Source organism: Lygodium microphyllum, chromosome 29, assembly GCF_053477565.2.
Source record: "Lygodium microphyllum isolate KBCC chromosome 29, Lygodium_microphyllum_v1.1.10, whole genome shotgun sequence".
In the NCBI taxonomy this organism is placed as follows: Eukaryota; Viridiplantae; Streptophyta; class Polypodiopsida; order Schizaeales; family Lygodiaceae; genus Lygodium; species Lygodium microphyllum.
In genome coordinates, this window is record NC_141163.1 from 51436532 (window position 1) to 51452309 (window position 15778).

Genomic DNA, 15778 nt, shown 5'->3' on the forward strand with positions numbered 1-15778 from the left:
CTATTACACAAGTGAATTAGGTTTCGAGATGGAAGCTTGGACTCATAAACACATTCTTGTGTAAGATGAACAATGACACTGACAATGACTCAAACTGATAGTACCATTACCTTGAAATGAGTGTTAACAAGTACATGCCTTCATAGCTTTTGGATAGTACCATTGTACCTCACTGTGCTTATGGAATTTTGTCATCTCTTCCTAGAGCATACATCATATGTCTATCTTCCATACAAAGCCACTTATGAACAAGCCTCTTTTGGGCACACATTTGGTTATACATCATTTGTTTTTCTCAACAATTGTCAGGATAGAGCCTATGCAGAAGACGAGCATGAAAAGCATTATAAATACAGATACTTTCTTGCAGGTCGAGTTTGTAGATGACTTCGTTTAGCACTTGAGTGATGTGGTAGGGCCCATAGTAGCGGTGGTTGAACTTGGGGCTCATATTCTTTGAAAGTGACATATTCTTAGAGCTAACTAGAACCATGTCGCCTTTAGTGAAAAGTACAGCCTTTCTCTTTTTGTTGGCTTGCTCTGTCATGGTGATTTTGCTTTGTTCTAGGCTCTACTTGGCAGCCGCATTCCGGTCTCTCAATTTCTTCAAGAATTTCTCGGCATCTTGATCTTCAGCTCTGGCCGCTCCAAATGCTAAGGCAACGGGTGTGATGACTTCTTTTCATGTGGCCAATTCAAAGGGTATGTAACCTGTGGTGGAGTGGATGGAGCCGTTGTAGTGGAATTCTATCACATCAAGGTACAAGGCCCAATCCTTTTGGTCCATCCAAGCGTAACTCTTGAGATAATCTTTAATGCCTTGGTTGACTCTTTCTATTTGCCCATCTGTTTCAGGGTGGAAGGATGATGAGTATCGTAACTATGTTTCCAGGGTCTTGAAGAGTTCCTTCCACATGTCACTCGTGAATCTTCCATCTCTATCTGACACTATGGCTATAAGGGTAGGCCATGTAGCTTGAACACATATGTAAAGAAGATGCAGGCTACCTCTTTGGCATTCAATGGTGGTTTGGCAAGGATGAAGTGGGCTTGCTTGGAGAAATAGTCCACCACTGCAAAAATGATGGTGTATCCATGGGATTCGAGGAGCTCCACAATGAAATCCATACTAATTACATCCCATGGGCTGGCTTAGAGCGTGGTGCCTTTACAAGTTGGCAAGTAGAACATGTCTTGATGTAGTCAATGACTTCTTCTTTCATGTTGGGCCAAAAGAACTGTTTCCTAAGGGCCTCCAGTGTTTTGCTTTGTCCTTTGTGTCCTCCTAGTTTTCCATCATGTATTTCATGTAAGATGAGTTTCTTCAACTCCACATTGTTGGGGATATACAATCTCTTTCCTACAAACAGAATTCCCTCCTCGAGGGTGTAAATTCCATGCTGTGTCTATAGTGATAGTCATGAAAAAGAATGGAAAGATTCGAGTGTGCATGAAATATAATAAGGTCAACGGAGCTACAAACAGAGACAGCTACCCATTATTATATATTAAGCACATGATAAAGAGAGTGGCTACAAAATGAAGCTTATAGTTTTTTGAATGGCTTCTCAAGTTATAATTGCAAGTCCATCCAAACAACAAGCGCAAGGTGGCATTCACCACCGAATGGAGATTGTTTACCTATATAGTCATGCCATTTAGGCTGACTAACACCCTTGTTACCTTCCAATACCTCATGTGTGCCATCAACATCTGTGAACTTCTTGGATTCATAAGCTATGGGGTGGCCTTCTTGGACCAGTACGCCCCCAATGCCATAGTCGGATGCATCTGTGGAGATCTCAAAGGGTTTGATGCAAAGTACTCTACCCCACTTCACCATTGGACTTGGAATAAGTTCTCTACTTGTTTTGGAGAAAAAAAGGTATTCAGGTAGGGATGGATTGTAATGAAGTAAAAATTAGGTATATATTTTAGGGATATTTCAATAACATTAGATAATTGATCATTTAGGAATAATAAGTCTCTTTCATCTTCAACTCTCCTTACTCACAGCCTTCATGGCTTCCTTGTCTTTTTCCCTATCCTTTTTATCTTTTTCTCTCATCTTCTGGTCTTTTGTCTCTTCTTTCATCTTGTTTATTATTTCTCTCTCCTCTTCAAGTTCATTCCTTACGTGTGCATAATTTGGAGTAAGCAAGACAAGGGTTCGACTCATGCATTTCTTCATCTGTTCAAAAGCATCTTGTTGCTCGCTACCCCATGTAAAGGTGTTATCTTCTTTGGTAAGGTGGGATAGGGGTGCGTTGATGAAGCTGTAATCCTTGATGAACCTTTTGCAAAATACTATGAAGCCGAGGAACTTGCGCACTTCCCTTACAGTCTTCAGTACAAGCCATTTTTGGACAGCTTCTACTTTATTGGGGTCCACTTTGATACCAGCTGCTCCTAGAATGAAGCCTAGAAATTCTAACTCTTTTACTGCAAACTCACATTTTTCTGATTTGGCATATAGCTTAGGTTTCGCAGCTTCTCAAAGACCAAGTGTAAGTGCTGCTTGTGTTCTTCTAGGGTTTCACTGGACTAGTAGATCATCAATGTAGATAATGACAAAGATATCTATCTCGAGTCTAAAGACTCCATCCATGAGGCCACAAAATGTGCCTGGCCCATTTGCTTAGTCCGAATCCTAAGACTAATAATTCAAAACTACCGTATCGGGTGCGAAAAGCTGTTTTAGGGATATCTTCTTCTTCTATGTGAATCTCATGGTAGCCTGACCTAAGATCTATGCAGCTAAAGTACTTGGCTCCGTGTAGCCTATCTAAGAGGTCCTCCACTAGGGACATGGAACATTTATTTTTTATGGTGATTTTATTAAGAGCCCTATAATCTACACATAGTCTAAGCCCCCCATCCTTCTTCTTAACAAACAACATTCGGGCACCAAAGGAAAATTTGTTGGGGCGGATGAAACCTCGTTCTTCTAGCTCATGCAACTGCTTCTTCGATTCCATGAGTTCTATGTGATTCATGCGATAAGGAGCTCTGGCCAGTGGCGCGGATCCTAGAATGAGTTCGATTTAGTGGCCCACATCCCTTCTGGGTGGTAGGCCATTGGGTAGCTTTGCTAGCATTACATCTTCGAACTCCTCAAGTATTTCTGCCCCTTTTGTGCTGTTGGTTTGGGGTTTGGGCTTCTTGGTGATCTCTTGCTCAATGGGTCGAATCATACATAGGTAGACCATGTCTCCTTGCTTAACTACACTTGCTTGGCGATGCATGGCATGATGTGTGGCCTAATAGGGTTCACTTGATACGATGTTGCTTGGGTTGGCACTCCTGGTGGTTTGGACTTGGCTTCACTGTTTGGCAAGAAGCTCCAGGCTTGTTCTCCTTCATTTGCACTTTGATTGGTGTTCTGCCTGGCAACTGCATTTTGTCACAGGATACTCTGACACCTCCTTGCATATCTAGCATTATCTCATTAACTCCCTTTCCAAACATTGCAATGGTATATTTATCATAGAATTCCAAGCCTACGATAACTTCAAAATCATCCATGGGAATTACTAAGAAGTTGAGCTTTGCTTTCCATTTCCCGGCTTCTACTTATACTACAAAGACTTGTTTCACTTCTTTGGCCTCTCCTTGTGCGAATGTTAATGTTAATCCTTTTGGGACCTTAGACAATTTCAATCCATGATTGGCTGCGCACTCCAATGTGATAAAGTAATGAGTGGCCCCTGTATCCACCATAATAGCTTGATTCCCTTCGCTCACTCTGCCTTTGATGTATAGGTGGTGGACTATTGCTACCCGAGCCGCCATACACTGGGATTGTGCACTGACTGTCCCCACTCTTGGGTGGTCCATGCTTTCATCACTTCCGCTTGGGATTTCTTGGATGCGCAAGGATTTTGGTTCCTCTCCTCCATACGCACTAGTGGCATTCACCCTCAACCGGCTTGATGAGGCTGTGTTTTCCATGGGGCATTTGTTTTCATAGTGTGGTTCCTCGCATTTGAAACATCTCATCCTCATGGTTAGACCTGGGGGTCTCCACCATGATGTGTTGATCCCGTGGGACCATATGACGCACTTGGAGTTGGCCTATAGTGGTTGTTCCCCCATCTGCCAACTGCTCCTCTTGGTACTAATGCGGATTGTGACACAGTTGGTGTTATGTTGGAGGCTTGGTTCCGCGTCTCCGTGAACGGGCCTCTAGAAGCATTGGGTCTCGAGTTCCATGAATAGTTGTTGAGGTTGATGTTGAATTTGTTCTAGCTCCCCTGGGCTATCCTCCTACCTTTCAAGTCCACTAGTCGGCTAAGCTATTTGGCTCCTACCTCTCTACATCTCTTCTTACCCATTCTTGCATCCCAAATAAGAATCCATGCAATTTGGTATCAATGTCCATGTTGGGTAGTTGCAGCATGATTTGCCTGTATTTACTAACATACTCCTTCATCTTCCCTTGCATTTGTTGGAGGTTTCTCCATTCATCTTTAACTTTGAATTTTTCCATCTTTGGAATGAAATAAGCTTTGAGTTCCTCTTGGAGTTCTTCCCATGAAAAGATGGTGTGTCTCTGCTCCTCTTCTAGCAAGTATCAACTAGCAATGTTCTCTTCCAAGTAAATGGCTGCCACCTCTGCCTTCCTATCTTCGATGATCCTAGCATATTTCAAGTATCTGTCCACCTCTGCAATCCACTTCTTCAGAACCAACCTGTCTCTCTCTCCTTTGTACTTGGCGGGTTGGGGCACCTTGAATTTGCCATAGTCGTCTTCTGAGCTATCATTATCTTCCTCTTCTCTATAGCTATGCTTCTTGTCCTTCTTCTTGCTTCCAACTTCTACTACCTTCTTCTTGTCCTTTCTTCTATCTTGCACCCTCCTAGAAGTCTCCTCTCTCCCTAATCTATCCATCTCCTCTTTTATTTTTAGCCTTTTCTCCTCTTCTTCTTGTTGTAGCACCATTCTCTATAGCCCTGCTCTACTTCTAATTTTCTTCTCCTTTTCTCTTCCTCTTCCTTCATATGCATGTTCCTCCAAATTGACTCTAGCATGCCTGACATGCCCTCCAACTGCCTCTCCAATCCGGCTACCTTCTCCTCTTGGGCTACTCTCCATTCTTGCCCTCTACTCTTCTTCCTCTCTTCCATTGTTGGGATGGGTACATTTTCTCTGTCATCCTCCATGTGGTCGGTGGGGGTTGTCAACGCAAGGAAGCCACGTTTCACCTTTGGGTAGTGGTTGTGCCATGGGAAAGCCACGTCACGTCTTTCAATGGCGGATGGTATCGGGGTTGCCGTGCCAAGGTGTCACGCAGAGGTCAACCCAACAAGGGTCGTCGCAACGTGGGTCAACGCGACCTGGGTCATTTCGGCTCGTTCTCTTTGGGGCACTGGATCTTTTTTCCTATTTCCGTGAGCACTCCACTCCGAGCAAGAGTTGCTCTGATACCAATGTGATGCACCTACACTCGTTACACACTCAACACATAGAAAGGTAACACAATATGTGAGAGCAAGGTATACTCTTGTATTATTCAATCAAAGAAACAGTACAACATAGGCACATCACACGACTACACCCTTGTGACGCCGCACATAAGAGGGTTCACCACTGGGTATAGAGAATCACACGTAGAGTGGAAACCAAGCAGGGCTCAAAGTCACTACTACTCCCTATATAGGTGTTTCCGGTGATAACGCCATGGTATAGCTACAAAGCCCTTACAGGGGGGGTGGTGGGCATCTACAATTAGGCTTTTCTAATGTAATTCCATTTGTGTTGCTTAATTTAAGGTGTAGCATTCTCCTTCACTTGAGGCTGGGTTTTAGGTAGAACCCTTGGGCAGAAGAGAGCAAAGTTAGACTCTCTTTCTGTTGGGCATCTCTTTTGGGCCAGAGAGGGAGTGTTGAAGCTAAAAAATCAAAGGCTTGCATTGGCACAAAATTATCATGCATATGGCCCAATTTTATTCCACAAAAAGATGCCTAAAATCTTTTACGAAAAAGGTATTTAGTTTATTTACTAGAGCAGATGCCCACGAAACCCTTTTGGACATGTTATGGGCACTCTACTTCGTCCCTTCATTCTGCTTTTTCAGCCATCAGCCATCGCCAGCACTCTAGCCCACCCACACCATTGGAGGTGCAATTGCCAGCCTGAGGAGGTGCCACTCTGCTGTCTAGAGGTGCCATCCTGCTGTCACCAGCCACTGCTGCTGCCATCATCGGCCTCTGCTGGGTCGTCGACAGCCGCTGGTGGACATCGTCTACACAACCGCCCTGCTACTGCCATCAGTTTGCCTGTGTTTGATCCTCTGAAGGACTGCCAGCTGACAGCACCATCATGCCATCCTCTACTGCCTGATTGCGCTGCATCAGCCTGCTTTTGCTCCTCTGAAGGACTGCCAGCTGACAGCACCATCATGCCATCCTCTCCTGCCTGATTGAGCTGCATTTCCAGCTTGCAGATCTTGTGTTATTGCCTAAAGTCTCCTTCGACATCCATGGAGGACTGCTTTTTGTTTCCTCCACTGCTGCTCACTTCATCATCATCCCTGGTGGACAGCTGCTGCTGCAGTTTGGGATCCATCTCCACTATGACACACTCTCAGAGCTGTTATTGACGTCTCTGACACCACTCTCAGTTCTGCCCTGGCCCTTGAGTCAAGAAGGTTGGAAGCTGCATTGTATCATCTTCCAATTGTGTTTATTGTGTGGCATACTTTTGCATTTCTCCGTGTTTATCCTTAACATGTCATTAATGACCGCCCATCTCCATCCAACTTCCATGGAAATACAGAAGAAATTTCTTGTCCTTGCACAAGCCATAGAAGGATAAAACAAAGATCCCCTACCGCACATGCTGAAAACTATTAATAAAGCATCCTTCACTGAAACACACTATAATTTTGTAACGTGTGGCCAAGACTTGACTGAAAACACATTCTACTAAAAGTTTTATAACTCCTACAATTTCCTTAATCGACTAAATAAGACTTCAGATCTTACACATACAAGTAGAATGCTCAGAGGAAGAACTGTCGACTAATCATGTACAAGAACAGTTACCCAATTTCCACTTCACAGAGAACCCTACAAAACTCTTTCATTCCAGCCAAGAGCACAGTTGCATTTCACACATCTACATTTCTGTTGAATTTGTGAGAGATTAAGTCATGCCCTCTCTTTTCCACCAAATTTTTCCTACAAAGTTTCTTGCTGACTAATCTTCATAAACATCAAATTAACTCATACACACATGAACTAGCACAAACTCACTGCAAGAGAAAAAGTACCAGATTCTCTATGCTATTGCCAAGACCCTCTGCTAGTCCCGACAGAAGATCTAAAGAACAGACTATGAACTCCTTGTCATAGTTGACACCAGCTCTTCCAGGATCAGCCTGAAAGACAGCAGCAATTAGTACATAAAAAAGCTAAAGCCATACTGTCACAACCAATAGCATCTTAAATACCACCACTTGCTTACTTTGGCAAGTTCCTGTGTTCGTATAAGGTTGATACACCTTACAAACACAGGCTCAGCATACTGTGCAAAACCAGGACCAAGAGCCTGTTGTCAAAACCAAGTAGGACATCAGTTACGAGCATCCTGTGGAAAACAGAAAGCATAGTCCAAATATACTCAGACTTGATCCAGAGTACTTCAAGAACTTGACCTGTGCTATGGATGTAAAGCATTCTAACAATGGGAAAAGGTCTCTGTCAGAATCACGAAGCTGTTGCCATTTCTGTATCAAAGGTGGCATTAAAATTTCAAGATGTTTTGCCTGCACATTTCCACAAAGCTTGGGTGAATTCCGGGAGCAGTGAAATGCAAACAAAAAACTTAGGTTATATTACTTTTAGACAGCAGGTAAATGAATCTTTGATTCCAAAATGGCATACCTCATTAAGCTCAGCACCAACAGCATCGGCAAGTGTTCCAATCGCATCATACAAAATCCGAAGATTTCTTCTCTACAACCAACACGTAACAATGACAACATTTAAAAGATTTAGAAACTTGAAGGAAATAATTGCCATGGCTGAACTTCATGCAACGAATCCAAACTCTCTAACAATCAGCAAACAGAAGCGCACACTGTCCAAGGGCATCAACACTCAAGACCTAACGCATCTTAACAATTATGTTTTCCATTGCCACGATAACAACATTCAGTCCCAATTAACACAATTTGACATTCCACAAATGTTTCCACCATTCATATTCAATTCAGGATACCACACAATTCGCAAGGTCACAGACAGCACTGCAATATAAATTCTTCACCCCTTTCCACACCATCCCACATTATTCTATTGTGTACTTACTACTGAAATATCCAGAATGTTGCACAGGTCCATGGACTTTAGCATTGGATGCCTTTGAACATAACAGTGAGCATTTGTAGGTTAAAAAGATGCCACATCCACTTGTGCTATGAATCATGGTGCACTAAGTCAAGGAAAAACAAGTTTATTTGACATGCTCATTTAAACCCCTCCCTCTCATGCAAAAGCAAAAGAAAAGATTATCAGCAGCTGTAAGAATCTTGGGTGCTTGCCATTCAAACCCTATACCAAACTAGCTGCTCCTGTATCATCCCAAAGCAAAGATGAGATATTTCAAATGTTGTGTCCATCTTTGCTCCTTTTATATGTTCGAAACGTCACTATAATCAAGTTCTCACAGGTTCTATGTAATAATCTACATTTCATAATGCTTCAATGCTCCACTTACGCGACACAACTAAAAAGGGCAAAGAAAGAATTGCTGCTAATCTGCAAGAATGAGCTAAGGAAAAGATATCCAGGAGCAGGTAAATTAATATATGCTCAGAATTTTTTGACCTATGCTCATTTGAGTACGTTTCAGTAATCTTACTAACAAGGTTGAGTCTCCTGAAGATATTAATGCAAAATTAAGGTCTACCAAAACTACACACCTCATGACAGTTCAGACTACTGTTCCTGAAGTGATTTATGGAGGATTGTCTACTAGAATAGCAATAAGAGACGTGCAAGCACGCAAGATTTAATTTTCATTATTTGGTGCCCCTTTAAATGTCAAAAGACGACGTAGCAGCCAGACATTAGGGTTTGCGGGGAGGAGCACGGAGTGAACTTGGTAAACACTGAGAAGAGAAGAGAAGAGAGAAGAAACTTTGATGAATGGAATGATGAAGATCTGAATCATGGAGTGAATGTGATACAAGAGAACAAGGGTGCTGTAGCACAAGGAAGATGATGAAGACAACCACGAACCACAATGTCCTCCTGAAGGGGTGTGAGGGCAATGGAGAGGCTGGAGAGAAGAGGTGACGGACTGAATGAATCAGCCGTGTGTAATGAGTGACAGAGGCAACCTATAAATAGGCAAGAGACTCTCTAGGGTGGCACCCGGAGGGAGGGCATCAGCTATCTGGGGTGGCACCACACTGTGGGCTATTGAGCTAAAACATGCATTACTTGCTGATTAGCCTCTTAAACAGCCCCAAAACACACTAAAAAATGCTCTTTTAGAGTAAAACCCTAAAACAGGGAGCGTTTCGAGAGAGTTCAGTCCAAACCCTAAAACGGGGAGCGGTTCAAGAGAATTTAGTGGAAATCCTAATTTTTGGGGCACCCTTCCACATCTAAAAATAGACAAGCTGCCCCCATTCAGCCTCATTCCATCTGTGCAGGTTTCTCACTCCACGTGCAGATTTCAGCCATCAGCCTCCTCCCACGTGGCTGTCCAGCCCTCGAGACACCTGCCACTCCATCCGTGTTTGCTCCTGCTGCTTGCACCTTCATCCATGTTGACATCAGCTGCTGGCGAGAACATCATCTACTGCGATCTAACCATCCAGTCATTGCCAACCACATCAGACACTGTTTCAGCCTGCTGTTTACAGCAAACTGTGCATAGTTTCCAGCCTCCCATCAGTGGTACACTGCTGCGTTTACCAGTTTCCAACCTCCAAACTGCTGTGTTTTGGTGACCAGCCTGCTGCCATTCACTATTCAGCACTCCTACACTCCGACTGGTGGTCATAGACTTGGGATCCGTCTCCAATGGACATCACACTCCGACATTGCTCTGCCCTTGAGCACACTGTTCACTCTTACATTCATTTACAGCATTCATTCACTTTAGAGTTGTGTTCTCTCTCTCCCTTCTTCTGTTTGTGCTTGAGTTTTGAGTTTTCCGTTTAGGGTTTGAGTTTCGCCCTTTGCCCTCTGTGCCTATGTCTATCTCTTTGTGTTTTTGTCGTGGTCGTACACTCTGTGTGTCCTCAGTGCAAACCCTAGCAGTTTTCTTCACATGGTATCAAAACCAGTGCTCTTGTAAAGAGTATCCTGCGGATATTGTGGAGAGCTAGTCTTCGTGCGAGGCACACAATACGACTCGTAACCGAATCACAATGTCCCAAACATCTTCTCCAATTCCTATGATGTCTTATCAAGCTTCTCCAACATTGGAGGCCCTGAGATGGCATTATGGACTCAATGAGAAGGACGACACTCCACTTTCACCTTCACCTTCTTCTACTCCTATTCCAGATTTCACTAACATGACAGAGGAGGACTTTGAGGAGTACTATCGCAACATATACGATGATGTTTACACCCCTCCTACCAATTTTGCTACCACATCCGAACAGGTTGGTGAGGCTAGCCACCTCTCCGATCATGGAGGACATACGGCATTTGGAACGTCTGGCGATCCATCTTCATCCTCTCAGTCAGGTCCAATGTCAGGTTTTTACAATTCTTTTGTGTTGCATTAATCAAAACCCTCGCATGTTTCTTCTTTTGAGGTACAGGATCCGAATGGCTTTGCGTATGTGAACTTCAATAGAGGGGGACTCACGAAGCAGATGGAATTCATGTGCATCTATAACTTTTGTTTCATTTAAGCATATCACACACACTTCTCACTTCCCTCCCATCCCACCCTCTTCTATATCACACCTTAATCACCTCTCATCATCTTTTCAAAACCTTGAATTACACTCCACATCTACATCACACACCCTAGGGGTTGGATATTCCATCTCCGCTCCTAGCACCTTTTCCTTCTCCATCCCTTTCTCTACCTCTTCGCACCGTGGTACTTTGTTAGGGGGAATGCCACCCTTTAACACAGCGCCTCTCACCTTTCAACAAATGAGCACACCCATAACTCATGGGTCGACTGCGATGGGCATCCCCCTCACTATCCCCAGCTTCACATCTCAGATGACCACTCATACACAGGGGTTTCCATCCTCAACTTATGGTGCATCTTCACACTCTCCTTGGGTTACACCTACTCAAGGATTCCCATCAACTCCCCATGTTCCCATCCCACCTCCTTGGGTTTCTCATGTGGCTACCATGCCCATGCCTAGTCAACCCATCCCTACCTATGGATCCACCTTGCACACTACCCGCATGCCTGGTGGGCACTCTGGGGCCCATTCCCAAGTGTACTCCACTCCCCTATCCTACCCACACCTCACTTTTTCACACTATCCATCTCCGAGCACTACCACTCCTGTTGCAATGGCCAAGAATGCCTTCACGAATAAGACACGTTTTGATGGGTCAAATTTCACCATTTAGTCAAATTTCATGCAACAAGTGCTTGAGTCTCAAGGTCTTTCGGACCTCGTCATTGGTCTAGAGCCTATGCCGGACCCTCGACTAGCTCACCCTGACTACATCTGTCAATGGAGAGCCCACAACGCCACAGCCAATGTTGAGCTGATGCAAGGGTTGCTTCCCGATTTTCACTCTCAGTTGCAGCACTTCCCGCTCGCATCAGAGTGCTGGAGACACCTTCTCGACCACTATGTGGCTCGTGATCGTACTCAGCACATCAATCTCGACTTTGAGCTTCGAGAGTTCTCTATTAAGGAAGGGGATGATCTGAAAGTCAAGCTGGCTGAATATAGACGGTTACTTGCCGAGTTCACTACTATTGGCTCCCCAAAGTCAGATGACGATCAAGTTACATTCTTCTTAAATAAGTTGCCCGAGAAATACTTCAATTTCATTCAACACATCATCTCCCAACCTAGATCACCAACCTTCTACAAGTTTGAGTTCCAGTTCTTGCGTAAGGCTGCATGATCAAGTCCACAAGAAATCCTCATCACAGCCTTATTCAGAGCAGAGGGGGTTGGTTGCCTCTTCTTTGGGAGGTAAAACCACCAATGGCAAGAACTTGCAAGATGCGAAGGCAAGCCAATTCAAGGGTGCCTCCTCTTCCTCCGATGGAACCAAAGAATCTAGACCTATCTAGCAGTAACTCCCTAAGAAAAACCAGTTTTGCACACACTACCAGAGAGCGGGCCATGTGAACAAGGAGTGTCGCTCCAAGGCCCAAGGTCTTCCACCTAAAAAGCCTCTGTAGACCACTGAGACTGCACAATCCAGTGGGGCTACGCCATCCGCTCCTGCTTCATCTGCTCCCTCAGTACCCGCCGTTGTTATTGGACATATGGCTCGAGTACAACCTCAACAGCCCATCTCTTTCACTACCCCTAAGGGGTTGGTTGATTGGTCTGCAAGTTTCGATCACGTTATTGCACTTCATGCATCTATCTCACCTTCCTCCCCACCTTGTCAGGTGTTCCCTTGGCAGAGCCCTGCTACTAGACATACGCGATGGTGGCCACCTTCTTAGACTAGTATGTCTCTAGGTCCTTTCGAATACCCTAGGTCAGTCTAGCATTAATTTTTCGCACTCTTAGAGTCGGGCCTATAGGATTCATTGTCCTTAGCTTTTCCCTTCTTTTGTCTTCCGCTGCATTTACTCACACATACACATTCATTGAACTTATTTGGAGTTAGATTTCATTTCTGTTATGTTTTGCTTTGGAGCATCTCACCACTAACCTCTATGTTTGCAGAATCTCATCTCTTTTGCAAGGTTTTGTCCTTCAGTGTAGAACTAGCTTGCAAATTACTTTGGTCCTACCTGGGCTAGAGACATGGGGATACACACCATTCCTTTCATGGTTTCATCATCCTAGGAGTACTTGCTCTTCTTCTAGCATTGCAGTTTCCCCTCCCGAGGCGAATCGTGCAGCATCTCTCTCGATGCTATCATAGCGATGACTTCTACCTTGCTCTTCTAGCGGGGTGCTTCATCCACTTCCTCTTCTTTCATTCCTTATGGTTCTCGGCAACATCCAAAGACCGCCATCAGGCTCCTCTTCCTTCTTCGGCATCTACATCCAGGTTGAGAGGGGGTTCCTACCCTTCTTGGTATTCTACAGGCTTCAGCACTTTGTCTTCAACATCGGCTTCTTCCCACTGTTATACCTAATCCTTTGCATTGCATGATTTCATCATCTTTGTACTAGGGCAATTGGGCAAGTGAACAATTTTCCCATGAGGGACACTGTCCAAGTGACACTTGTTGCATGAGCATTCTTTAGCATGTAGCATACTTTGCATTCATTCTACAGAGTACCACCTGAGCCGATCCTAAGCTGTTTCCACCGATGGCACTTTGTCTTCGACATCGGCTTTTTCCCCCTGTTGTACCTTACTCTTTGCATTGTATGATTTCATCATCTTTGTACTAGGGCACTTGGGCAAGCAAACAATTTTCCCATGAGGAACACTGTCTAAGTGACACTTGCTGCATGAGCATTCTTCAGCATGTAGCATACTTTGCATCTCATTCTGCAGAGCACCATCTGAGCGAATCCTAAGCTGTTTCCACCGGCGGCAGATGTCACCACACCACCATCCTCCTTCATCACATGGATACCTCATCACCTATTTTTTCTCGTCCTCGACACCCTAAGTGGATGGGTTAGCTTGTTCTGTTTTGTGATGTGTTGGGTGTACCATCCCTACTCCCGTCTTCTGGGTCACTATTACTCAATTGACCGTATCCCATAAAATTTACCTCACTTATTCCAAAAAAAAAAAAGTTACATGTAGTTCCATCCGCCTTTGTAGGGCTTGGTAGGCCACTGGCCAGTCGACGTGCACCCTTTGTCCGATGCCCTGTCCTCTCTCGGGTGACTACTTGGATTCCCTTGGTAAGATAACCATTGCCTCTGTAGTCTTGGTAGACCAATGGGCAACCGACGTGCACCCTTTGTTCAATGCCTTGGCTGCTTTGGGGTGGAAAGCCTTGGGGTCAATAAACATCCCACTGGTTGGCCTAACCTTTTGGCTCAGTTTTGGGCCTAACAGGGGATGTTGAGCTAAAACATGCACTACTTGCTGATTAGCCTCTTAAACAGCCCCAAAACACACTAAAAAATGCTCTTTTAGAGTAAAACCCTAAAACGGGGAGCGGTTCGAGAGAGTTCAATGCAAAGCCTAAAACGGAAAGCAGTTCGAGAGAGTTTAGTGGAAACCCTAATTTTTGGGACACCCTTCCACATCTATAAATAGACAGGCTGCCCCCATTCAACCTCATTCCATCTGTGCAGGTCTCTCACTCCACGTGTAGATTTCAACCATCAGCCTTCTCCCACGTGGCTGTCCAGCCCTCGAGACTCCTGCCACTCCATCTGTATTTGCTCCTACAGCTAGCGCCTTCATCCATATTGACGTCAACTGCTAGGGACAATATCATCTACTACGATCTAACCATCCAGTCATCGCCAGCCACATCAGACATTGTTTCAGTCTGCCCTTTACAACAGACTATGCGCAGTTTCCAACCTCCCATCGATGGTGCATTACTGCGTTTACCAGTTTCCAACCTCCAAACTGTTGTGTTTTGGTGACCAGCCTGCTGCCATTCACTATTCAACACTCCTACACTCCGACTGGTGATCACAGACTTGGGATCCATCTCCGATGGACGTCACACTCCAACATTGCTTTGCCCTTGAGCACATTGTACACTCTTACATTCATTTACAGCATTCATTCACTTCAAAGTTGTGTTCTCTCTCTCCCTTCATCTATTTGTGTTGAGTTTCTATGTTCAAGTTGAGTTTCGCGTTTAGGGTTTGAGTTTTGCCCTCTATGTCTGTCTCTCTCTTTCTGTTTCTGTTGTGGTCATACACTCTGTGTGTCCTCAGTGCAAACCCTAGTAGTTTTCTTCACATGGGCATCCAGTCCCTTTTTGGAGTTGTCCACTGTGAAACCCTAAACACAAAACGCAAAATGCAAAACGCAAAACTACAAGTGAAGGGTTTCTCAACACCCCCTCCCAAGCCCAAAAAAGGGGAAGAAGAGAAGAATGAGGTGGAGATAGAATGCTACATGTTGAAGAATGCTCATATAGCAAGTGTCACTTGCACAGTGTCCCTCATGGAGAAATTGTTCACTTGCCCAAGCGCCCTAGTACAAAGATGATGAAAACATGCAATGCATAGGAGGCATGTCGGACTTTGTGTGGTGTCGAGAAACATAAGGATATGCTCGTACTCAATCTCGGGAGTTGGCTCCATGTTGACTAGGGGACCAAGGCAAGAAGAAGAGAAGGAAGAAAATGTAGGGGATCCCTAAGATCCAAGATTTTCACCTGAAAGGTAACCTGCAATAAAGAACAGTAGACAGAGTGAACTGGAAAACCCAAAACTCAACCTCAGAAGAGAAGCAACTAGCTTCGTGCATCCATACGCAAAGAAATACGAAGGTCTCGTCACCAAGTCGCGGCTAAACCTCCAAGGCCCTGATCTAGGTAGATCCTCAAGATCCTAGGAATCAATAGATGAGATGACCGCCAAAAGAAAGCCACCCCATCCAAGGGTAGAAAAAGAAGGTAAAAGGCCTCCGCCAAGGTGTGCGAAGGACTAAGCAGTGGGTGGGGACCCCTTCTGAAACTAGAGGAATAGGAGCCCCCTCT

At 44.6% G+C, this 15778-nt stretch overlaps 1 protein-coding gene across 3 annotated transcripts in view; it reads right to left on the minus strand.

The window, feature by feature from the left end:
• Positions 1-15778, minus strand: part of TRN1 (transportin 1) — a 112216-nt gene that overhangs the window by 11954 nt on the left and 84484 nt on the right. For all 3 annotated transcript variants that reach the window (XR_015689426.1, XM_087671007.1, XM_087671006.1), the window contains exons 17-20: positions 7888-7959; positions 7659-7769; positions 7469-7552; positions 7275-7382 (exon numbers count right to left, since the gene is read on the minus strand). Coding sequence is in view for 2 of the 3 variants with exons in the window: in XM_087671007.1 (XP_087527133.1) it covers positions 7275-7382; positions 7469-7552; positions 7659-7769; positions 7888-7959 (375 nt within the window). In the remaining variant the exon portion in view is untranslated. The remainder of the gene's footprint in view (positions 1-7274; positions 7383-7468; positions 7553-7658; positions 7770-7887; positions 7960-15778) is intronic.